Raw genomic sequence first — 27,098 nt, 5'->3', positions numbered from 1 at the left:
ACTAACACACACAAACAGATATGCACACACTAACACACACACAGATATACACACACTAACACACCCACAGATGTGCACACACTAACACACACACACACAGATATGCACACACTAACACACACACACATTCCTCATCCTTGGGCGTGTTTTCTTTTTCAGGACAATCAAGGCAGAGGTGTACGACTGGGACAGAGATGGAAGGTAAGGACACTACAGACCCCCCCCCCCACCCCCAAACACACACCCCCACACACCCACACTCAATAATGTTTCCACTTGATTTGTTTCCAGACGAGAAATTATTTATGCATGAATGGCAGAATAATGATTTGTGTTAGGACATTCCTCATCATGTTTTACAAGATATAGCTCCATGACAACACTGTTATGTTTCACTGCTACAACACTGTCCTGTTTCACTGCTACAACACTGTTATGTTTCACTGCTACAACACTGTCCTGTTTCACTACTACAACACTGTCCTGTTTCACTGCTACAACACTGTCCTGTTTCACTACTACAACACTGTCCTGTTTCACTGCTACAACACTGTCCTGTTTCACTGCTACAACACTGTTATTTGTTTCACTGCTACAACACTGTCCTGTTTCACTGCTACAACACTGTTATGTTTCACTGCTACAACACTGTCCTGTTTCACTACTACAACACTGTCCTGTTTCACTGCTACAACACTGTCCTGTTTCACTACTACAACACTGTCCTGTTTCACTGCTACAACACTGTCCTGTTTCACTGCTACAACACTGTTATTTGTTTCACTGCTACAACACTGTCCTGTTTCACTGCTACAACACTGTCCTGTTTCACTACTACAACACTGTCCTGTTTCACTGCTACAACACTGTCCTGTTTCACTGCTACAACACTGTTATTTGTTTCACTGCTACAACACTGTCCTGTTTCACTGCTACAACACTGTTATTTGTTTCACTGCTACAACACTGTCCTGTTTCACTACTACAACACTGTCCTGTTTCACTACTACAACACTGTCCTGTTTCACTACTACAACACTGTTATTTGTTTCACTGCTACAACACTGTTATTTGTTTCACTGCTACAACACTGTTATTTGTTTCACTGCTACAACACTGTTATTTGTTTCACTGTTATTTGTTTCACTGCTACAACACTGTTATGTTTCACTACTACAACACTGTCCTGTTTCACTACTACAACACTGTCCTGTTTCACTGCTACAACACTGTCCTGTTTCACTGCTACAACACTGTTATTTGTTTCACTGTTATTTGTTTCACTGCTACAACACTGTTATGTTTCACTACTACAACACTGTCCTGTTTCACTGCTACAACACTGTTATTTGTTTCACTGCTACAACACTGTTATTTGTTTCACTGCTACAACACTGTTATGTTTCACTGCTACAACACTGTTATTTGTTTCACTACTACAACACTGTCATGTGTTTCAGCAGCTTAATTCCTGCTCTTTTGAGGCAAATACACAATACATCCATCATATTTCTACATTTCTACACCCCAGAGGGAATGTGTATGTACGCAGTCTGACATGTTGTTGTTGTGGTGTACTTTACCTTCCAGCCATGACTTCATCGGTGAATTCACCACCAGCTACCGAGACCTGTCCCGGGGCCAGAGCCAGTTCAATGTGTACGAGGTGAGTGGAGAGGAAGGGAGGGTGGGAGGCAGGGCACTCACCCAATTTGTCTCCCAAAGGCATACGGATAAAACAGAGAATAACATAATAAACCAAACCAAAAACATATCAAATAGACCACAGGCCCTTGTAGGAGGAAGGAGAATAGCAAGCGCAATTCTGACATAATATCTCTGCAACTCAATTGGGAGACATACAGTATATTACAGCACTACAATATTAGCATTAGTGCTAGTGTCTACTCAACCTTATGCTAGCATTAGCATAACTTCCCCTGGTTCACACTGAACCCCACTGAGTTTGGCTATGGTAATATAGCAACCTGGACATCATAGTGGATGATGTAAAGGATTAGAAAGAGATGAAAAGTTACAGTGCAGTGCTAGAGAGCCAGGCCTAGACTACACTTCCCTCCCACAACCTTGCATGGGTATTAGGCGTACTTAGGTTACGTATTATGTAACCTACATAGTGCACTACTTTTGAACAGATCCTTATTGGCCCAGGTCAAAAGTAGTGCCCTATATAGGGAATAGGGTACAGTTCACTGGTACAGTGAAGTGAATATAAGGATAATAGTCATTGGCCCTCTGAGTCCACTGCTGGTCCCTGATAATTAAAACTGTTGGCGCGTTACATTAAGTCCTGACATTGGAAAGGGGAAATGGGGGATACCTAGTCAGTTGTACAACTGAATGCTTTCAATTGAAATGTTTCTTCCCCATTTAACCCACACCCCTCTGAATCAGAGAGGTGCGGGGGGCTGGTATAATCGACATCCACGTCTTCGGCTCCAGGGGAACAGTGGGTTAACTGCCTTGCTCAGGGGGCAGAACGACATATTTTTACTTTGTCAGTTCGGGGATTCGATCCAACAACCTTTCGGTTACTGGCCCAACGCTCTAACCGCTAGGGGAAGGGAGCGAGAGAATTACCGTACGACACACCACGTATTCACCTTGCACACCCTAATTGACAAAGAAACATACCAAAAAAAGAGGCAAGGTCTTTTCATACTTTTTTTATTTCAAAAAGCTTTTCACTTATTTTGGCATGAGGGTCTGCTTTTACAAATTGATGGAAAGTGGTGTTGGGGGAAAAACATACAACATTATAAAATCTATGTACACAAACAACAACTGTGCAGTTAAAATTGGCAAAAAACACACATTTCTTTCCACGGGGCCACGGGGTGAGACAGGGATGCAGCTTAAGCCCCACCCTCTTCAACATATATATCAATGAATTGGCGAGGGCACTAGAACAGTCTGCAGCACCCGGCCTCACTCTACTAGAATCTGAAGTCAAATGTCTACTGTTTGCCGATGATCTGGTGCTTCTGTCCACATAGACTCCATTGCCGTAGAGCCCACAAAAAACTATACATACCCCAAGCCTAAACCGCAGCACCATAGGTAGCTTCTGCAAAGCTGTGATCAATCTGAGAGACAAGGCAAGAAGGGCCTTCTCTGCCATCAAAAGGAACAAACAATGTGACATACCAATTAAGATCTGTCTAAAAATACTTGAATCAGTTATAGAAACCATTGCCCTTTATGGTTGTGAGGTCTGGTATCTGCTCACCAACCAATAATTCACAAAATGGGACAAACACCAAATTGAGATTCTGCATGCAGAATTCTGCAAAAATATCCTCTGTGTACAACGTAAAACCCCAAATAATGCATGCAGAGCAGAATTAGGCCAATACCCGCTATTTATCAAAATCCAGAAAATATTTGTTAAATTCTACAACCACCCAAAAGGAAGTGATTCCCAAACATTCCATAACAAAGCTCTGTTCACAAACACAAATAGACAACACAGAGCCCCAGGGCAGCAACACAATTAGACCCAACCAAATCATGAGAAAACAAAAAGATAAATACTTGACATATTGGAAAGAATCAACAAAAAAACGGCGCAAACTTGAATGCTATTTGGCTATTTTGTTTAGCTAGGCCAGGAAAAGAACCCTGTCAGAACCCTGACACAGTGATATAGGTGCCACAATACTGTGACAGAGAGGATAGAGATGCCTGGAGGAGAACCACAATACTGTGACAGAGAGGATAGAGATGCCTGGAGGAGAACCACAATACTGTGACAGAGAGGATAGAGATGCCTGGAGGAGAACCACAACACTGTGACAGACAGGATAGAGAGGAATGGGGGAGAACCACAACACTTTGACAGAGAGGATAGAGATGCCTGTAGGAGAACCACAACACCGTGACAGAGAGGATAGAGATGCCTGGGGGATAACCACAATACTGTGACAGAGAGGATAGAGATGCCTGGGAGAGAACCACAACACCGTGACAGAAAGGATAGAGATGCCTGGGGGATAACCACAACACCGTGACAGAGAGGATAGAGATGCCTGGGGGATAACCACAACACCGTGACAGAGAGGATAGAGATGCCTGGGGGAGAACCACAACACTGTGACAAAGAGGATAGAGAGGCCTGGGGGATAACCACAACACCCTGACAGACAGGATAGAGATGCCTGGGGGATAACCACAACACTGTGACAGACAGGATAGAGAGGCCTGGAGGAGAACCACAACACTGTGACAAAGAGGATAGAGAGGAATGGGGAAGAATGGTGGCACTGTGACAGAGAGGATAGAGAGGAATGGGGGAAAACCACGACACTGTGACAGAGAGGATAGAGGCCCTGTGGGAGAGACGAGGGAGTGGAAGGAGCGGATGGAGACAGGGGAAGGGAAAGCTTTGACTTGATATTCAGCACTTCATGCGCCGTGTGTTTCCATGTGTGGATCCTGTAGAATGAGCGCTGGGGATGTTTCACATAACCTTGATCCTCTTGCGACCAGCTCCTGCATCATACACATCTTCCTGTGGCCTCAGGTGCTGAATACACAATAAGGGCTCCTGCATCATACACGTCTTCTTGTGGCCTCAGGTGCTGAAGACACAATAAGGGCTCCTGCATCATACACGTCTTCCTGTGGCCTCAGGTGCTGAAGACACAATAAGGGCTCCTGCATCATACACATCTTCCTGTGGCCTCAGGTGCTGAAGACACAATAAGGGCTCCTGCATCATACACGTCTTCCTGTGGCCTCAGGTGCTGAAGACACAATAAGGGCTCCTGCATCATACACATCTTCCTGTGGCCTCAGGTGCTGAATACACAATAAGGGCTCCTGCATCATACACATCTTCCTGTGGCCTCAGGTGCTGAATACACAATAAGGGCTCCTGCATCATACACGTCTTCCTGTGGCCTCAGGTGCTGAAGACACAATAAGGGCTCCTGCATCATACACGTCTTCCTGTGGCCTCAGGTGCTGAAAACACAATAAGGATCTCAGTTATGTTATAGTCTCTAACAGACATCACCTCTCTTCCCCACCCTCATCTGCAATCAGTTCATTTTCTCGCTGCGTGTGTGTGTGTGTGTGTGTGTGTGTGTGTGTGTGTGTGTGTGTGTGTGTGTGTGTGTGTGTGTGTGTGTGTGTGTGTGTGTGTGTGTGTGTGTGTGTGTGTGTGTGTGTGTGTGTGTGTGTGTGTTTACACATGTATATTGACACGTGTCTTTCGGAGACACAAACCTTGGTGGATTCCGTCCCGTTCGTTATTACACACATGTAATACACCCAGGAATGATCCGTCTGGAATAACATGTGTACTACACTAAGCCTGAGGGTCTGGTATTTCAGCGTTACCCACTGCAGTTATGGGACTGAGTTCACATGCCCCGTTACATATACTGTACCTACAGTATAACATGGGGATGGAGGGACAGGGATGGGGACGGGGGGGACGGGGGACCGGGGTGGCAGGGTAGCCTAGTGGCTAGAGCGTTGGACTAGTAACCGAAAGGTTGCAAGTTCATATCCCGAGCTGACAAGGTACAAATCTGTCGCTCTGCCCCCCTGAACAAGGTAGTTAACCCACTGTTCCTAGGCCGTCATTGAAAAAAAGAATTTGTTCTTAACTGACTTGCCTCGTTAAATAAAGATAAAATACCTGATGTTCTTTATTGGCCCAGAGGAATGGAGACATTTAATGGGATCATTTTTTACGTGATATTATTTTCATGTTCATGTTCATGTTGTGCCTGTGGAATCCTAGGTGGTGAACGCCAAGAAGAAGTTCAAGAAGAAGAGATACATCAACTCTGGGACGGTGAGTCAGTCCAACAAAATGTTTTTGTTGTTGTAAAAAACACCAGGTTAAAATCTACGTCTCACCTTGCCTGGTGCGACTGGATATTTCTTCCCCATCATCTCTGTTTGTTGTGTTCATTTTAATGACTCTCATGTTTGTAGTATGAGGATTGCAACGGTTTGATTTCTGTAGCTAATTGTTTAGTATCTGATTCCTAGACAAGATAGATACTTTATTTTGTTATGTTCCAGATAATAAACATTAGCCTGGTGCCAGATCTGCATGTGCTGTCTATCTAACTCCTACGGACCATTGAGATGTTTGGCATGCAATACTAAACACAAACAGATCTGGGACCAGGCTAAATGAACATCACTAGAAGAGAAATACGTTGTAATGGCCTCAAACAAAGTTAATTGGTGAGAGTCTATAGAGATGATAACTGTCCTATCGGTGATTGAGTTGCTGCTACTTCACTCCTCCTCCACACGTCCTGTTGTCCTATCAGTGACTGAGTTGCTGCTTCTTAACTCCTCCTCCACATGTCTTGTTGTCCTATCAGTGACTGAGTTGCTGCTTCTTAACTCCTCCTCCACAAGTCAAATTAAATCAGATGTTATTGGTCACGTACACATGGTTAGCAGATGTTATTGCGAGTGTAGTGAAATGCTTGTGCTTCTAGATCCGACAGTGCAGCAGTATCTAACAGGTAATATCTAACAAATTCCACAACAAATCCTAATATCTAACAAATTCCACCTCAAAACCTAATGCACACAATCTAGTAAAGGAATGGGATGAGAATATATAAGTATAAAATATATGGATGAGCAGTGACAGAGCGGCTAAGATGCACTAGATAGTAAAGAATATATAGTGAAGGATGCAGTATACAGTATATACATATGAGATGAATAATGCGAGATATGTAGACATTCTTAAAGTAGCATTATTAAATAGTGACTAGTGTTCCATTTATTTAAGTGGCCAATGATATCAAGTCGGTAGGTAGGCAGCCGCCTCTCTGTGCTAGTGGTGGCTGTTAAACAATCGGATGGCCTTGAGATAGAAGCTGTTTTTCAATCTCTCTGTCCCAGCTCTGATGCACCTGTACTGACCTTGCTTTCTGGATTGGAGCAGGGTGAACAGGCAGTGGCTCGGGTGGTTGTTGTCCTTGATTATCTTTTTTTGCTTTCCTATGGCATCGGGTGGTGTAGGTGTCCTGGAGGGCAGGTAGTTTGCCCCTCGGTGATCCGTTGTGCAGACCTCACCACCCTCTGGAGAGCCATACGGTTGTGGGCGGAGCAGTTACTGTACCAGGCGGTGATACAGCCCGACAGGATGTTCTCAATTGTGCATCTGTAAAAGTTAGTGAGGGTTTTTGGTGACAAGCCACATTTTTCCAGACTCCTGAGGTTGAAGAGGCGCTGTTGCTCCTTCATCACCGCACTGTCTGTGTGCGTGGACCATTTCAGTTTGTCGGTGATATGTACAATGAGGAACTTAAAACTTTCCACCTTCTCCACTGCTGTCCAGTCGATGTGGAGAGGGGGCTGCTCCCTTTGCTGTTTCCTGAAGTCCACAATACTTTATTTTGTTTTGCTGACATTGAGTAAGAGGTTATTTTCCTGACACCACACTCCGAGGGGCCCTCACCTCCTCCTTGTAGGCCGTCTTGTCGTTGTTGGTAATCAAGCCTACCACTCTAGTGTCGTCTGCAAACTTGATGATTGAGTTGGAGGCGTGCATGGCCACGCAGTTGTGGGTGAACAGGGAGTACAGGAGAGGGCTGAGAACGCACCCTTGTGGGGCCCCAGTGTTTAGGATCAGCGGAGTGGAGATGTTGTTTCCTACCTTCACCACCTGGTGGTGTTTTGTCCTATCAGTGTCCTATCGTCCTATCAGTGACTGAGTTGCTGCTTCTTCACTCCTCCTCCATGTCCTGTTGTCCAATCAGTGCCTGAGTTGCTGCAACTTCACTCCTCCTCCATGTTTTGTTGTCCAATCAGTGACTGAGTTGCTGCTTCTTCAGTCGTCTTCCACACGTCCCGTTGTCCTACAGTTTCAGTGACTGAGTGGCTGCCATGCCCAGGCAGTGGCTGATGTTTAGGAGACAGTGAATTGTTATTATTGCCTGGGCAAACGCACACCGTTTGGGATGCAGAGCCTCAATAGGATGACTGTGGCTAGATGATTAAAATCACAGAGCAAGTCATCAATCATGTTGCTCTCATAACTCATTGAGATGGATGGATCTGTTTGTTTGTGTGTGTGTGTGTGTGTGTGTGTGTGTGTGTGTGTGTGTGTGTGTGTGTGTGTGTGTGCGTGTGTGTGCGCGCGCTTGCGCCACTCTGATATCAAACAAACTCCTTCTACCTAGATGAATCATTCCTGGGTGGCAGTTGGTTTTGTTAGCCTTCGGGCCCTGGGGTTAACGATTCATGTGTTTAATATTTCAATAGGTAATTTGGGATTATGTTGATTACTGATGTGGTTGGTGATTATTATTAAATTGGTAAATAAATTGTTTTGGTGTTGATTACCTAAGTGGGTAAGCGACCTTCAGAAAAGAAAACTGTTTTGAATGTATTTTTTACCCTGGTGACACTACTGTTGAGAACAATTGTTTAATTGGGTAAATAAATAATGTTTGTGTTGATTACCTAAGTGGTGAAAATAACCCTTGGGTAACTGTTTTGAATGTCATCTTTACCCAGGTGACTTTGCTGTCTTTCACGGTGGAGTCAGAACACACCTTCCTGGACTACATCAAAGGAGGGTGAGTTGGTCCAGAAGTATACATTGCAGTATTTCAATATTCAGAAACATGGCAACTAGGCTCAAGTCAGAAGGACAACTTCTACTGTCCTTCAAAGGCATTGCAGAATCTCCAATTCACTTTTTTATTCTACTAGGCAAGTCAGTTAAGAACAAATTCTTATTTACAATGACGGCCTGAGCCAGACGACACTGGGCCAACTGTGCACTGTCGTATGGGTACTCCCAGCCTGAATTCGAACCAGGAGCTGCAGTTAAGCCTCTTAGCACTGAGATGCAGTGACTTAGACTGCTGCGCCACTCGGGAGCCCACTTTGTGTTGAATTTGACAGATTTGAGAAATACCCGTTGAACTCTTTAGTGAGAGGGGATGAGATATATTTTATGTCTTGTGAACATGTACTATAGACACAGGCAGGCAGGCAGGCAGGGTTATAGAATTATAATTTATTTATAGTTTTTTTAGGGGAATACAACTTAGAAGATACAAGACAAACAAAACATGACAATGGTGGTGGGGAGATTGCATCATCACATTGCATAGTAACCTTGTAAAAATATAACTATAATACTAACAGTAATAATAATAATGGTAATAACAGTAAAACAGATTTAGTACAATAGTTTATTTTGACATATTTAGGGGAGGGCAGTATCAGTTAACATCCTAGAAGTGAAGGAAGGGGGACCAGGTGTCGTAGTACGATTGTGTCTGTTAAGGGAAGTGGTCAGTTAACAGATTGAGCCAATGCAGCATGGAGATCCTTGTTCCAGTACGGAGATCCAGTATGGAGATCCTTGTTCCAGTACGGAGATCCAGTATGGAGATCCTTGTTCCAGTACGGAGATCCAGTATGGAGATCCTTGTTCCAGTACGGAGATCCAGTATGGAGATCCTTGTTCCAGTACGGAGATCCAGTATGGAGATCCTTGTTCCAGTACGGAGATCCAGTATGGAGATCCTTGTTCCAGTACGGAGATCCAGTATGGAAGATCCTTGTTCCAGTACGGAGATCCAGTATGGAAGATCCTTGTTCCAGTACGGAGATCCAGTATGGAAGATCCTTTCCAGTTTTGTAATATCCTTTTCTTTTTTTTTCATTGTGAGGGAAATTAATACAAAAACAATACATGTTTTACTGTCACACACACCGGATAGGAGCAGTGAAATGTGTTGTTTCACAGAGTCAGTCATAGTAGTAGGGTGCCCCTGGATCAAATAGAACATTTCTGTATTGAGGTGGGGTATTTGTTATGGACAGATCACCAAGAAGGGAGAGGGAGGGGAGACAGGGATGCTGAGGCCAAGGATATCGAACAGCTTGTTCATGACCCCCAAAACAGAATGATTGTACAGGTGCGCCTGTCCACAAGGAATGATAGTAGTTGTCTGTTTGATTTGGGCCAGTGTTTACACATTGGTTTCTGAGAAACCCATGTGAGCTGTAATTTAGGATTGGTGATATGTGAAAAAATATTGGTGATCGGTGGCATGTGATCAAAAGAAAAAATGACATGTATAAGACCCTAAATTAAACATATTACTGTTTTAAGTATGTCTTTATGTGTTTCTCAAATGGCATGATAATCTCTATATAGTGCACTGGTCAAAAATGTACTCCCTCCTGTTCTGTTGTGGCTGCCTGGCTGTCGGAGACACCCTGTTCCCTTTTTATAATGCACTACACCCTACGGGCCCTGGGCAAAGTAGTGCACTACACCCTACGGGCCCTGGTCAAAGTAGTGCACTACACCCTACGGGCACTGGTCAAAGTGGTGCACTACACCCTACGGGCCCTGGTCAAAGTAGTGCACTACACCCTACGGGCCCTGGTCAAAGTAGTGCACTACACCCTACGGGCCCTGGTAAAAGTAGTGCACTACACCCTACGGGCCCTGGTCAAAGTAGTGCACTACACCCTACGGGCACTGGTCAAAGTAGTGCACTACACCCTACGGGCCCTGGTCAAAGTAGTGCACTACACCCTACGGGCACTGGTCAAAGTAGTGCACTACACCCTACGGGCCCTGGTCAAAGTAGTGCACTACACCCTACGGGCCCTGGTCAAAGTAGTGCACTACACCCTACGGGCCCTGGTCAAAGTAGTGCACTACACCCTACGGGCCCTGGTCTAAGTAGTGCACTACACCCTACGGGCCCTGGTCTAAGTAGTGCACTACACCCTACGGGCACTGGTCAAAGTAGTGCACTACACCCTACGGGCCCTGGTCAAAGTAGTGCACTACACCCTACGGGCCCTGGTCTAAGTAGTGCACTACACCCTACGGGCACTGGTCAAAGTAGTGCACTACACCCTACGGGCCCTGGTCTAAGTAGTGCACTACACCCTACGGGCACTGGTCAAAGTAGTGCACTACACCCTACGGGCCCTGGTCAAAGTAGTGCACTACACCCTACGGGCACTGGTCAAAGTAGTGCACTACACCCTACGGGCCCTGGTCAAAGTAGTGCACTACACCCTACGGGCACTGGTCAAAGTAGTGCACTACATAGGGAATAGGGTGCCATTTAGGATGCTTGCTGCCAACTGTAATGCTCTGCCTGTCTGTCAGACACAGACTCACCTTCAGAGTTGTTTCACAGAGAGGAGAGCAAGCCTCTCCACCACCACTCAACGCCCACTGATGATGGTGATTGATTATTTACGTTATAGCTAGCACGCCTGCTCCTGACACCTAGCTGCTGTTAGATTCACATAAAGCAGCCAGTGACATGAGGTTGCAATGTTTATGCAGTAGCTTGTTTCAGCAAGCGTCAACCAAGTTGGATCATGTTGTTGAGGAACCATGTTATCGCAGAAACCAACTCAACCGCACAAATGCCTGGCATTCCCATCTTCAGTCAGCTGTTCGTTCCCTAATACATTTTTTGTACGTTTATGACAATTATTTTATTTTCATGACGGTCTTCCATACATAACCATTGTGCCAGTCCCACCCTGTAGCAAACAATTAATAAAATGGGCTTGGAACCTTTAACCCTGGCAATTTGACTGGTAAACTCATGGGTACACTCACAATGGCTGCCTGGTATTGTGATGCAATCATTTCCATGGTAATGTAGAATGTTCATTCAAATGATGTTAACTGATGTGGTTCATGCAATGGATTGTATTTTTTGTAATGTCAGTTGGGTTGAATCAACAAATCACAGCACATATTGATGGGTACACTTCCTGCTTTTATGTCCTGCTTTTACTTCCTGCTTTTATTTCCAGCTTTGCTCCTATGGGTACACTTACAATGGCTACCAGTCCAGTTTCAACTAGATAGCACAGGCATATTGTAAAAATGAATGAAAACAAAAATGAGCATTTTCGTCTTAATTTACGGTTAGGGTTAGGCTTTAGGTAAGCAGTGTGATTAGGGTTAAGGTTAGGTTTAAAATGACATTTTAAAAAGAGAAATTGTAAAAATAGGCAGGGCTATTAGCTTTGTGGCTGTTTTAACGAGTGACAACTCGCCAGTCCACACATTCGACTTGAATGGGATGCCCGTTCTATTCGTTCCATTTCTATGGCAGCACATGCAGTCAGGAGTGGAGGAAATGGAGAAAATGTGCAACACCCCAAAAATGTGCATCCAAATGATTCATTTTTTTTACGTTTTTTTTATTTTCTTCTTCTATTCGAAGGAGACTGCAGTCATTTGACTTGCCAATTATCATGATCCAACATTTCCTGACTGTCACAGCCCTAATTACCATTTCTAGAACCACCAGTCTTCCTGCGAATCGGTTTGATTGATAGATATGCAATGATATAAATTCTCCACTGGGTGAGTCTCTGCCGAAGGAGACAAGGTGGTCTGACTCTTGCTGTCAACCCTTGACAGAACATGTATGAATTAAGATGAATGACCATGACATATGGAGTAAGGAGTATGGAGTGTGACGACTGTATAAAATATGAAGTGGGTTTTTAGGCCTTTAACGGGAAGCTTCATTCAACCTGTCACATACTCTATATGAAAACGCTTCCTCGCAGTGGATCTGTGGTAGCTGTCCTGGTTTCAGCTCTGTAGCTGTCCTTGTGCTGCACTGTCAGTTCTGGTCAGTGTTAGGTTGTTTGGCGACTGTGTCCTACATCTGCCAGTGACCCTCATGGCCTCTCACTGTCCCACCCATCTTCCACCTAACCCACCCAACTATAATCACCCACCCAACCATCCATCCATCCACCCACCTAACCATCCACTCACCCACCCAACCAACCATCCATCCACCCATCCACCCAACCATCCACTCACCCACCCAACCATCCATCCATCCACCCAACCATCCATCCATCCACCCACCCAACCATCCACTCACCCACCCAACCAACCATCCATCCACCCATCCACCCAACCATCCACTCACCCACCCAACCATCCATCCACCCACCCAACCATCCATCCATCCACCCACCCAACCATCCACTCACCCACCCAACCAACCATCCATCCACCCATCCACCCAACCATCCACTCACCCACCCAACCAACCATCCATCCACCCATCCACCCAACCATCCACCCAACCATCCACTCACCCACCCAACCAACCATCCATCCACCCATCCACCCAACCATCCACTCACCCACCCACCCATCCATCCACCCACCCACCCAACCATCCACCCACCCATCCACCCACCCAACCACCCACCCACCCATAAAGAAAAGGAGGCAGTTTATCACACCATTCCAAATCAAGCCCCTACCCCAGAGATCTGAAAGGATTGAACAGGTGTCCACAATATGGTAATCTCTCTCGGCACCCAGAACTAAATATGTCTGTCAAGAGACAGACATACTCCATCTGACAACAACTCCATCTGGCCTATCAAATGGCAAGATTAAGCTATCACCATTGTGCTTTGACCTATCCAATCCTCTCAGATGTACCTCTACCGCTAAGTGTCTAGGAGGTAGAGGCAAGAGTTGATTTGGGATTCAGACTACCTATGCTGACCACTAGTATCTAAGACTCAACCACTAGTCCTGTGCTTTACAAATCCTGTATTTATCTAGTAGCCTTTTACTATGTGAGTGAGTGAATAGAACTCACCACGCTACACTACAAGAAGCAGACTGTTAAAGTGGATATTGATGACACTACGGTTGCTTTGGATTCCTTTCAGTCTCCTGTGTGTTTAGACTCACAAAACCACTCACGTGACTAACAGGCAACCAAACACATATTGACTTTGATCAATTTAGTATGATTTATGGGCTCTTAGAGGATAAGAGGTGATTTCTTTTTCCCGGGGCCACAGATCCCATGTGATAATTCTGGGAGTTTGATAGGTTTTTGATTAATGTTGAAGTGATATGTGGATTATAAGAGGGGTCATTAAGTCACACACACTTGCGCCAGACGTACACACACTCTCACACACACACTGCCTCAGAGAGAGTTATCGTCTTCCATTATCCTTTTTATTGAATGTTTCTTCTTTTGAATTAAATCTTTTTTTTTAATTAATAAAATCTCGCCTGGAGGAATGGATTATTTAAGATTTCTGTTGTATTTAAGTCTCTTATTTAATGTTTAAATAGATGGAGCGAAATATAGTCTGCGGATTAAGTGAAAAGGCATGATATAGCCTCTTTTTTTTACCACAGATTAGATTTTTCATTTGGTTCTGGTTAAGGTTGTCAGTGGAATGGGGGTGGAAGTCAATGTATCTCATGTTGAATGAATACACTGCACTCTTAGAAAAAGGATGTCCCCATACGAGAACCCTTTTTGGTTCTAGGTAAGAAATAACCCTTTTGTGTTCCTCTGTAGAAAAGGGTTCTACATGGAACCCGAATGGGTTCTACTTGAAACCAAAAGGGGTTCTACCTGGAACCAAAAGGGGTTCTTCAAAGTGTTCTCCTGTGGGGACAGTTTTGGGGATGAAGCCTAAATGATCTATTTAATTTTGTAAACTGGGTAGTTTGGCTCCTGGGTGCTGGGAACTTAATAACTTAATCCTCCCGTGTACGATAGTTTTTGCCTGCCTCACTAACCACGCCTTTTGCCTATTCCCTGCCTGTACTTTAGCCTATCGGATTTCCTGTTATCTACCTATTGCCTGATCTCCCGGGCGACGTTACTAGCCTTTTCCCTGCCTGTACTGTTGCCTTTTTGGACCCTCTGTATATGACCTTCTGCCTGCCCCTGGACCCAGCTAACTGCCTCGTCCTGTGGTCTTTTACAAATAAACACCTAGTGCGGCCTGTGCTTGAAACCAGCTCTCTGTCTCCCATCGTGTTCATTACACACACAGACGGATGAGTAGGCTACAATTCCCCATTGTTTATCAGTGCAATTTTGACGACCAACTAGCTGACATTTTTGGGGGGGATTTATCTAATGTTCCTTTGTTGGATTTTAGCTAATCTTGCTCTTGCTAGCATTAGTTGTTGCTCTTTTGTTGTTGATGTGCATAAGAGATAACCTACCTTTTCATGGTTGTTTCATCAATAGGACTGTAAAGTTCACAAATATAAGAGGACTCCCGTGGTATTTACAAACAGTATCTACAGAAATCCATTCAGGTGTATTTTGTGGCTTTTAGCGAATGTGTTCTAATGATCTAAAGTCACACTGTTGCTACTGACCTGTAAACACACAGTCCAGTTCATAGTGAATGATGACAGGCCCTACTGCCTGTAAACACACAGTCCAGTTCAAAGTGATTGATGACAGGCCTGTGTTTGCAAATGTCTTGTTTGCATAAAGGCCTACTGTAGCTCTGATTGGCTATAGCACACCGGTCTGCGTAGACTCCGGTCCTGGATGGGACATATATTTTTATTAGGTTTTATTTGCTGCAGTGTCTATTAATTCTCCAAAAGCACGGCCCCTTTCCCCACTCTATATTGCTATAGAATTTTCACAAACGACTTGGTATACGTCGCTACAAAACAATCTAGGAACTTATGAAAAAGACCATATCTAAGTGCTCGCTTATCAGAAAATATATTTTTTTAAATTGTCATATTCTTCCTGTGGGTGTAAATGAACAGATTTTTAATAAGATTTAATGTTGTTAAAATGCTGTCAGTTCCACTTTAAAATTAAATAAACACACACTGGGGACGAAGCCTAAATACAAAATGATTTGTTATTTGATATTATAGTATTATATGAAAATACAGGGTTGTAAGAATGATATCACACAATGATTGATACTGGTTTGCTCTGCAATTGCGTTATGTGTGTAGTTGGTCTGTGCATGTGGTTGTCTTGTAATGGTGTTTTATTATACATTGGGTTTTTTGTCACCCAGAGGGAAAGAGAGAAACAGAGGGAGAGAGAGAATGTTCATTGCTATAAATTGTGTGATTAGCATCTAAGTGATATGTGGTTTCTATTTGCGTTCCTCTGGGTCCTTGCCGTCGCCGTAGCATGAACACACTTTATATACCATTGGCCCTTTTCATTTAGCCTAGGAGCAAGAACAGCAATTCGGTTCTATGAAAAGTGTGTGAGATTGCTGGGGTTTACTCTAGTCCAGGGCATTGGTATACCAAGAAACTTTTGGGAAACAACAGCGGCACTTATATTTGACGATGAAAACAATAGATGGTGGAAAGGAAATGGCTGAAAGAGAGAGGTCGAGAGAAAAAGACAAATCTAAACATACAAAACAATATAACCAATCTGTGAGGAAGGAGTCTGTAGGAAATTACAACAGGCAAGTCAGGGGATAGCCTATACTTTACTAATGGGTTGAATGAGGCCCTAGCCTAGTGAATTCAACTCACGCCTTGCTTTTTCTGTGAAAGACATCCGTATGTCTGAGCTAATTTAGGGAATCAACTGAGTTCCATGGGGTAGTATTATCATGGGGAGGCATTGCCATCTGTCAGCTGAACAGCCAGAGCTCTAACTAACTTAATAAAGATTCATGAGCTAGGGACTAGGGTCTACAGTCTAGGGTCTAGAGACTAGGGATGAGGGTGTAGGGACTAGGGAGTAGGGATGAGGGTCTAGGGACTAGGATCTACAGTCTAGGGTCTAGAGACTAGGGATGAGGGTCTAGGTACTAGGGAGTAGGGATGAGGGTCTAGGGAATAGGGACTAGGGTCTACAGTCTAGGGTCTAGAGACTAGGGTCTACAGTCTAGGGTCTAGAGACTAGGGTCTACAGTCTAGGTTCTAGAGACTAGGGATGAGGGTCTAGGGACTAGGGTATAGGGACTAGGGAGTAGGGATGAGGGTCTAGGGACTAGGTTCTAGGGACTAGGGCAGGGGTGGGCAAACCTTTTGGCTCAGGGGCCACATTGAGCTTTTGCAACCAAGTGAAGGGCCACATACCATATTCGTGACAAAACGTGAAGCTTTTATTCATTTTAACATTGACACGCAACTTCTAGTGTACTGTAGGTGTACATATGCTTGCAGAACAATTCTACCTTTGTACCATCTCTGCCCTTGTTTTTCGTGAACACATTCTTCACAAAATGATCACAAAATGTACATAAGTTATAACATCACAGACACAGTCAAAAACACAGATACTGCATCTATACTGCTGTAAAGTACAATCAAACTCACATTCACAATATGAAAACTTAAAAATATGTATATTTTATATGACTGGAGACATGCAAAATGTAACAGCAGATGTGTAAAAAATAACTTTTCTTAAATTTGAGTGAAACATATGGTAAGAGAATCTGTTTCATTTGGAATGGTCTGTTTTTGAAAGCATATTAAGGAACAATTCTCATCACCATTGTGAGCCATATTTACAGTTATCCAATCACCTCAGCCCAAATCTGACTGAAAAAGTGTTCATTGTCACATGTATGGGGACAAATTACCTGTATCCAAGTGCATCGCTGGATAATTCTCACTGCACAACCATCACCATGAAAAAGCACACCTACCCCAGTCATGGTTGTTTGAGTCTTAATGTGAACACTGGGTCTGGTCACCTCTCTTGGCAAGAGCATCAAAGTCTGGTGACATCTTTGATGTAGAGATTCTCAGAACAGCTGACAAGTGGTCATTTGTTAAATTTGACCTGTGATGGGATTTGTGGTAAATCATGACGTTTGTTCACACACATACGTTACGTGGACCCGAATAAAACAAGCATCCTTTAGGCTTTTTAATATTTGGAAACCTTGTTACATTCAGGGAGCCGTAGAACTGGTCTGTTGTTGCCGTTTTGTACCCCTCCTTCAAAGAGCTGTCACGTTGGATGTCGATGAGCGATGAGCGCCAATTGTGTGTCTGGCGGTGCTTTCTCACTGTCGAAAGACAAAAGGGTCCGTGATACAAGCTCCAGCTCAGTCTCAATCTTGGGTGAAGTCTGAGAAGAGGCGGGAAAACATTCAGATCCATCAAAGTGCTACTGTTTGTCTCAGTGCGGCACTGCGATATGGGCGAGTTCAGTGAGGCCCAGTGTTGGAAAATGAGCAAGAGACCGGCTGCTCATTTGTCTGGAGAACAATATAAGTTTGGTCTTGAATGCTTATCACGCTGGAATACAGTTCAATGCACAAGAACACCATTTCCTTTGCAGTTTCACATTCAGATCATTCAGATGCACCAATACGTCCACACCGAAAGTAAAGTCGCCCAGCCGGTCTGTCTTTCAACTCAGAGAAGTCGTCAGCTTTTACGAACCGTATCAACGAACATACCTATCTCCCCTCTGTTCCCACACACGGCCAAAGACTTTCCCCAGGCTTAGCCAACACACATTTGAATGGTATAACAAGTCCATTGAACAGCTGAATGAACTGACAATGGTTAAGCCCCCTTGCCCGTATGCTAGCTATGCTATTTTACCATTTGATGTGCCACTACGTAGCTTGCCTTAGTTACGGAGTCTTGAGTAGAGCACCGTTTAGTCAACTTATTTTGTTGGTTTTGAGGCCTTCCTTCTCCTTTTCCTGAGAGGACAGATTGCTAGCGTAGTTAGCATGTTTGCTTGAAAAATGACAATTGAGATTATATTCCTTAAAAACGGCAACACTTTCTTGGCATATCAGACATACCGCCATATGTCCAATATTAGTAAACACACGACATTCAGAGTCCACTTTTCTCATTTTCCAAGCACTCGTTTTGCATGTCAAAAGTTATCAAGCAATGAAGTGGCTATGAGGACTGAGCACATTTTGAATCTGACTGTAGGCCCAAATACAGAGCCTGCTGCCAGGCCACAGAGCTATCTATCGGAGGCTGTTTGTATATCATGGAATGAGTAATTTTAGGCCAAAAATTGTAACTCAAATATTATAATATTTAATACATTTTAAAAATGTCTCTGGCTGGATTGAAGTGCCCGGTGTGCCGTACTTTGCCCCACCCTTGGTCTAGGAACTAGGAACTAGGGTCTACGGACTAGGAACTAGGGTTTAGGGTCTAGGGACTAGGGTCTACGGACTAGGGTCTACGGACTAGGGTCTACGGACTAGGGTCTACAGACTTGGTACTAGGGTTTAGGGTCTACGGACTAGGGTTTAGGGTCTACGGACTAGGTACTGGGGTTTAGGGTCTACGGACTAGGGTCTACGGACTAGGGACTAGGGTCTACGGACTAGGTACTAGGGTCTAGGAACTAGGGTCTAGGAGCTAGGGTCTAGGATCTACGGACTAGGGTCTAGGAACTAGGGTCTAGGAACTAGGAACTAGGGTATATGGACTAGGGACTAGGGTTTAGGGTCTAGGGACTAGGGTCTACGGACTAGGGTCTACGGACTAGGGTCTACGGACTAGGTACTAGGGTTTAGGGTCTACGGACTAGGGTTTAGGGTCTACGGACTAGGTACTGGGGTTTAGGGTCTACGGACTAGGGTCTACGGACTAGGGACTAGGGTCTACGGACTAGGTACTAGGGTCTAGGAACTAGGTACTAGGGTCTAGGAACTAGGGTCTAGGAGCTAGGGTCTAGGATCTACGGACTAGGGTCTAGGAACTAGGAACTAGGGTATATGGACTAGGGACTAGGGCTTAGGGTCTACGGACTATGGACTAGGGTCTAGGAACTAGGGTCTACGGACTAGGGACTAGGGTTTAGGGTCTACGGACTAAGGTCTACGGACTAGGTACTAGGGTTTAGGGTCTATGGACTAGGGTCTACGGACTAGGGACTAGGGTCTACGGACTAGGTACTAGGGTCTAGGAACTAGGAACTAGGGTCTAGGATCTACGGACTAGGGTCTAGGAACTAGGGTATACGGACTAGGGACTAGGGTTTAGGGTCTACGGACTATGGACTAGGGTCTAGGAACTAGGGTCTAGGGTCTACGGACTAGGGACTAGGGTTTAGGGTCTACGGACTAGGGTCTACAGACCAGGGACTAGGGTCTACTGACTAGGGACTAGGGTCTACTGACTAGGGACTAAGGTTTAGGGTCTACGGACTAGGGTCTACGGACTAGGGTTTAGGGTCTACGGACTAGGGTCTAGGAACTAGGAACTAGGGTCTAGGATCTACACACTAGAGACTAGGGTTTAGGGTCTACGGACTAGGGTCTACGGACTAGGGACTAGGGTCTACGGACTAGGGACTAGCGTCTAGGAACTAGGAACTAGGGTATACGGACTAGGGACTAGGGTTTAGGGTCTACGGACTATGGACAAGGGTCTAGGAACTAGGAGCTAGGGTCTAGGGACTAGGGTTTAGGGTCTACGGACTAGGGACTACGGACTAGGGACTAGGGTCTACGGACTAGGGATTAGGAACTTTGCCCCACCCTTGGTCTAGGAACTAGGAACTAGGAACTAGGGTCTACGGACTAGGAACTAGGGTTTGGGGTCTAGGGACTAGGGTCTACGGACTAGGGTCTACGGACTAGGTACTAGGGTTTAGGGTCTACGGACTAGGGTTTAGGGTCTACGGACTAGGTACTGGGGTTTAGGGTCTACGGACTAGGGTCTACGGACTAGGTACTAGGGTCTAGGAACTAGGGTCTAGGAGCTAGGGTCTAGGATCTACGGACTAGGGTCTAGGAACTAGGGTCTAGGAACTAGGAACTAGGGTATATGGACTAGGGACTAGGGTTTAGGGTCTACGGACTATGACTAGGGTCTAGGAACTAGGGTCTACGGACTAGGGACTAGGGTTTAGGGTCTACGGACTAAGGTCTACGGACTAGGTACTAGGGTTTAGGGTCTATGGACTAGGGTCTACGGACTAGGGACTAGGGTCTACGGACTAGGTACTAGGGTCTAGGAACTAGGAACTAGGGTCTAGGATCTACGGACTAGGGTCTAGGAACTAGGGTATACGGACTAGGGACTAGGGTTTAGGGTCTACGGACTATGGACTAGGGTCTAGGAACTAGGGTCTAGGGTCTACGGACTAGGGACTAGGGTTTAGGGTCTACGGACTAGGGTCTACGGACCAGGGACTAGGGTCTACTGACTAGGGACTAAGGTTTAGGGTCTACGGACTAGGGTCTACGGACTAGGGACTAGGGTCTACGGACTAGGGTGTAGGAACTAGGAACTAGGGTCTAGGATCTACGGACTAGGGACTAGGGTTTAGGGTCTATGGACTAGGGACTAGCGTCTAGGAACTAGGAACTAGGGTATACGGACTAGGGACTAGGGTTTAGGGTCTACGGACTATGGACTAGGGTCTAGGAACTAGGAGCTAGGGTCTAGGGACTAGGGTTTAGGGTCTACGGACTAGGGACTAGGGTCTACGGACTAGGGACTAGGGTCTACGGACTAGGGACTAGGGTCTACGGACTAGGGACTAGGGTCTACGGACTAGGGATTAGGAACTAGGGTCTACGGACTAGGGACTAGGAGCTGGGGTCTAGGGACTAGGGTTTAGGGTCTACGGACTAGGGTCTACGGACTAGGGATTAGGAACTAGGGCCTAGGGTCTACGGACTAGGCACCTGGGACAGCTACTTCCTCTCGGTGGAAATCAGAGGAGTAGCCTGATTAGATCAGACTGCACAGTACTAACAATGGTAAGCAGGCTATATGCGGAGAACCAATCACTGTTGATCACCATAGAAGAGGCACAAACTACAGTAGCTAAAGTCTAACCCCTTAGGGAATGAATTTGGAAATTTAGATGGAGTCGTTTTCCCTCAATTTTAAGTTATTTTCCTTTGTTTCAAGGTCCTTGGTTGTCATCCTTTGCCTTTCTCATGAATAATATATGAGTTAGTGCTTTGTTAAGCGTGTGTGATGCTGTTTACAGATAGACATACTTTATGCGAAAGGAATCCAAGTTTATTAACCAGACTACATAATATACTGACAGAGTTACTGCTGAATTCAGATAATAATGACATACATACAGTAGTGAGATACTGAAATTATTAAATCAAATTCTGCACACTTGTTAGGTTTTTGTCAGTGTAGCTTCAACACAAGCAGCACTAATCCCTTGTCTCTCATTATGGACACTTACTTTCCTGTCAAATCATGAGTACTTTCACCTCTCTCAGCTGATTTATTTATTTAACTAGGCAAGTCAGTTAAGAACAAATTCTTATTTTCAATGACGGCCTAGGAACAGTGGGTTAACTGCCTGTTCAGGGGCAGAACAACAGATTTGTACCTTGTCAGCTACAGGGATATGAACTTGCAACCTTTTGGGTACTAGTACAACACGCTAACCACTAGGCTACCCTGCCTCCCCAGGTTATAATAAACCATTTGGGGAATTTGTTTTCTAGGTTTTCCTAGATGTTTGTGATGCTGTTTGCATATTGCTGACAGCCTAAATGGTCATGCATGATTATTCACTGTGGGAAAAATACAATGGGGACAGAGATGACTAGCACAGGACTGAATTTAAAATTGATGATGTTAATATTCCATAGTAGTGGGCCTCAGACGGGGTTGAACATGACTGACTTGCTGCCTAACTGGGCTTGGAAATCAGACCGGCTGCTGCTGTGAATGTGAATTCATTTCTCCTACACTGCTGGGAGACGGGGGAAAAATAAAAAAAAATCGACCTTAATTTGAGAAGTCTCCTCGCTTGAGCAGGAAAGGAGGTTGGGTCGGTTTGGTCGGTTTGGTCTGTGCTCCTCTCCCAGGTGAGAGCTGGGGCAGAGAGCGAAGTGATGGCCTCTGGGTAATTGAGGTGGTCTCCCGGACAGATGGGGAGGATTACGTATTTAAGCCGATCCAACGGGATATAACGGTAACTTTGTAGGAGAGAGAGCTGTCATGAGAGAGAGAGAGATGGAGAGAACAGCAGGGAGAGAGAGAAACAAAGAGAGCGAGAAAAAGGTAGAACAGAGATGTGGAGAGAGAGAGACAGAGAGAGAGGGGAGGAGGGAGAGAGAGAGAGAGAGAGAAAGAGGGGGGAGATAGAGAGAGCAGAGAGAGGACAGGCAGAGAGAGAGAGAGAGAGAGGACAGGCAGCGAGAGAGAGCAGAGAGAGAGAGAGGACGAGGGAGAGAGAGAGGGGGAGGGAGGGAGAGAGAGAGAGATGGAGAGAACAGCAGGGAGGGAGAGGAACAAAGAGAGCATGAGAAAGGTAGAACAGAGATGTGGAGAGAGAGAGAGACAGAGAGAGAGGGGAGAGAGAGAGAGAGGGGGAGGGAGAGAGAGGTGTAACAGAGAGGTGAATAGAAAAAGAGAGGTGGAACAGTGAGAGAGTGAGGTTGGGAGGGAAAAGGAGAGAGAGAAGTAGAACAGAGAGATGGAGAGAGAGAGAGAGAGAAATCTTCCCCAATATTTGGAACTAAGAACTGATCACCCCAATCCACAAAAATAGAGAAAGTTTTGACCCCAATAACTACCGTGGGATATGCGTCAACAGAAACCTTGGGAAAATCCTCTACATTATCATTAGCTGGCTCATACATTTCCCCAGTGAAAACAATGTCCCAAAATGGGACAAATACCACATTGAGACTCTGCATGAAGAATTCTGCAGAAATATTATCAGTGTACAAAGTAAAAAAACAAATAATGCATGCAGAGCAGAACTAGGCCGACACACCTGCTAATTAAAAAAATCCAGAAAAGAGCTGTTCAATTCAAAAACCACCTAAAAGGAAGTGATTCCCAAACCTTCCATAGCAAAGCCATCACCTACAGAGAGATGAACCTGAAGAAGAGTTCCCTAAGCAAGCTGGTCCTGGGGCTCTGTTCACAAACACTAACAGACCCCACAGAGCCCAAGGACAGCAACACAATTAGACCCAACCAAATCATGAGAAAACAAAAAGATAATTACTTGACACATTGGAAAGAAACAACAAAAAACAGAGCAAACTAGAAAGCTATTTGGCCCTAAACAGAGAGTACACAGCGGCAGAATACCTGACCACTGTCACTGACCCAAACTTAAAGAAAGCTTTGACTATGTACAGACTCAGTGAGCATAGCCTTGCTATTGAGAAAGGCTGCCGTAGGCAGACCTGGCTCTCAAGAGAAGACAGGCTATGTGCACACTACCCACAAGTGCAGCTGCGATACAGTTCCTTAGACATCAGCGCCACTATGGAGCACTGCTAGCTAGCCAATTACCCACAAAGAATTCACATCTATCTTTCATAATATTCAGTTTAAGACATTTTTGCCTGTTAAACAATCTGGTTAGCTACATTATTACAATTCACATATAGCTAGCTAATAGTTATAAAGTAAAACGTTTTGCTTTGTGTATATGTTGTTTTGGTCTCTATTATTGCCATTGTCCTGGCTGGAAGAAGGCTCAGTGAATGGGCAGGAGCAGCGTAAGGGGGAGTGTGAGTGCTTCTCAAATGGAATGTTTTGTACATTGTCCACACTCTTGTCCTCACAAGAACGTACTCAAGTGAACATCGTCGGAGTATAAGAGTTTGAAGCACGGTTGTATGCATATTGAGAAAACACCCAGAGTGGGGAGACAGAGTGGTTGTTTAGCTAGTCAAGGTGGGCAACACTAGCTCAACATAATTATAAAATGAAACACCAGCAGACAACAGTTCTCTAATATCAATCTTCTTCTCTCTGTTTTTTTCTTCCAGAACCCAGATTCACTTCACAGTGGCCATTGATTTCACTGCATCCAATGGTGAGGGCTGGTACCTTTCTACTACAGTCTGCTCTTACCAATTTATGACAAAAGACTGGGTAACGTTGTGGTTTCACCAAACACAAAGTCTATAATGAAACATGCAATCCCAATGCCATCCTATTTACAAAGCTATTGAAAATCACACTACAATACCATTACTGTGTTAGCTTTACTGACTGTGTTAGCTTTACTGACTGCGTTAGCTTTACTGACTGCGTTAGCTTTACAGACTGCGTTTGCTTTACTGACTGTGTTAGCTTTACTGACTGTGCTAGCTTTACTGACTGTGTTAGCTTTACTGACTGCGTTAGCTTTACTGACTGCGTTAGCTTTACTGACTGTGTTAGCTTTACTGAATTAAGACTGAGTTTCCATGTTGCTGGTCTTGGATGTCTCACTGTGAGAGTCTTCAGTCCAGTATGCTGCTTCACTCACCTCTAACCTCTGACCCTCCCTAGGTAACCCGTCCCAGTCCACCTCTCTACACTACATGAACCCGTACCAGATGAATGCATACGCCATGGCCCTGAAGGCTGTAGGAGAGATCATTCAGGACTATGACAGTGATAAGATGTTCCCTGCTCTGGGGTTCGGGGCCAAGCTGCCCCCTGATGGACAAGTCTCCCATGAGTTCCCCTTGGTAACTATCTATCATCATCATATGACTGCACACACAACCAAAACACACACACACACATGAGCACACACAACAGACACAGCTGGGTGCTATCTGATGTCCAATGAGTTCCCCCCAGTTAATCATCCTGTAACACCTACGGAACACCTACATGAGAATGTTAGTCATTGACTACAGCTCATCGTTCAACACCATAGTGCCCTCAAAGCTCATCACTTAAGCTAAAGACCCTGGGACTAAACACCTCCCTCTGCAACTGGAACCTGCCACATCTGCCACGCTGATTCTCAACACGGGGGCCTCATGGATACATACAGGGGGTACCGGTACAGTCAATGTGGCCTTATACAGCTCGTTGAGTGCGGCCTAAGTGCCAGCATCAGTTTGCAGGGGTAAATAGACATTTAATTTAACCTTTAACTAGGCAAGTCAGTTAAGAACAAATTCTTCTTTAGAATGACGGCCTACCCCGGCCAAACCCTAACCCGGACGATGCTGGGCCAATTGTGCACCGCCCTATGGGACTCCCAATCACAGCCAGTTGTGATACAGCCTGGAATCGAACCAGGGTCTGTAGTGACACCTCTAGAAGTGAGATGCATTGTCTTAGACTGCTGCACCGCTGGGGAGCCCACCTTCGCACGGCAAGTGCGGGGAGCTGGCACAGGATGCACTGGGCTGTGAAAGCACACTGGGGACACAGTGCGTAGAGCCGGCGGAGGATGTACTGGACCCTGGAGGCGTACTGGAGACCAGGAGCGCTGAGCCGGCACAACCCGTCCTGGACAGATACCCACTTTAGCACGACAAGTGCGGGGAGCTGGCACAGAACGCACCGGGCTGTGAGGGCGCACTGGAGACACAGTGCATAGAACCGGAAAACATGGCACCTGAACGGTGACCAACTCCACACGGTGAGTACAGGGAGTTGGTTCTGGTTCCCACCTTGGTTCTGCCAACCACCCCGTGTGCTCCCCCCAAAAACTGTTTTGAGGCTGCCTCTCGGGCTTCCGTCGTGGCCGCGAACCCCGGTGTCGTTGTTGTTGCTCCCTCGCTGCCTCCGTCTGCTCCCATGGAAGGTGATCCTTTCCAGCCAGGATTTCCTCCCACGTCCAGGATCCCTTCCTGTCCAATATATCCTCCCACGTCCAGGATGTCTGCTCCTCCTGGGCACGCTGCTTGGTCCGTGGGAGGTGGGATCTTCTGTCACGATCGTTGGAAGAATAAATGGACCAAGGCGCAGCGTGCGTAGAGTTCCACATGTTTAATTATTGAAACTCATCAAAACAACACAGAAACAAACGAAACGTGAAGTAATGGAGTGCTCACAGGCACCACACAAAAACAAGATCCCACAAAAACCCAATAGGAAAAGGCTGTGTGGTCCCCAATTAGAGACAACGATAGACAGCTGCCTCTGATTGGGAACCATACCAGGCCAACATAGAAATTAAACCTAGAATGCCCACCCTAAACACACCCTGACCTAACCAAATAGAGAAATAAAAGGATCTCTAAGGTCAGGGCGTGACAGATATGAGCATGCATAAATTAAAACACAGGTTTAATTTAAATATTTTATAGTGCAAATGGGCTTCTGTAAGCCTTAAGGATTCTTAAATCAATTAGGCTTAAATCAGCCAGTTAATGCGGATGGTGGTGAGCAGCCCATCGGCAGGGTATCCACCGCACCGTCTCACCCTCCTTTCTGATTAAGATTATTCACACATCTGACAATATGATGAAAACCATCCAACCAGCACACTTTCAAGGGTTTCTATTCTCATTTGCTGTAGAGTGAAGGTAGAATGATGTTGGTTTTAGGTTGGAGTTCTATCAAAATCCCTATCTGCGGAGCTTAAAGCCTGTCGCAT

The 27,098-nt window shown here is 45.2% G+C and overlaps 1 protein-coding gene across 2 annotated transcripts in view; it reads left to right on the top strand.

The window, feature by feature from the left end:
* Positions 1 to 27,098, top strand: part of LOC110492786 (copine-5) — a 193,148-nt gene that overhangs the window by 139,028 nt on the left and 27,022 nt on the right. For both annotated transcript variants that reach the window (XM_036947697.2, XM_036947698.2), the window contains 6 exons: positions 160 to 201; positions 1,591 to 1,666; positions 5,774 to 5,827; positions 8,527 to 8,588; positions 24,538 to 24,584; positions 25,046 to 25,227. In XM_036947697.2, coding sequence (XP_036803592.1) covers positions 160 to 201; positions 1,591 to 1,666; positions 5,774 to 5,827; positions 8,527 to 8,588; positions 24,538 to 24,584; positions 25,046 to 25,227 — 463 coding nt within the window. The remainder of the gene's footprint in view (positions 1 to 159; positions 202 to 1,590; positions 1,667 to 5,773; positions 5,828 to 8,526; positions 8,589 to 24,537; positions 24,585 to 25,045; positions 25,228 to 27,098) is intronic.

This window comes from Oncorhynchus mykiss, chromosome 16 (genome assembly GCF_057628025.1).
Source record: "Oncorhynchus mykiss isolate SJ-2025 chromosome 16, ASM5762802v1, whole genome shotgun sequence".
In the NCBI taxonomy this organism is placed as follows: domain Eukaryota; kingdom Metazoa; phylum Chordata; class Actinopteri; order Salmoniformes; family Salmonidae; genus Oncorhynchus; species Oncorhynchus mykiss.
The sequence above is the reverse complement of the archived record's forward strand: the minus strand, read 5'-3'. Positions and strand labels throughout refer to the sequence as shown.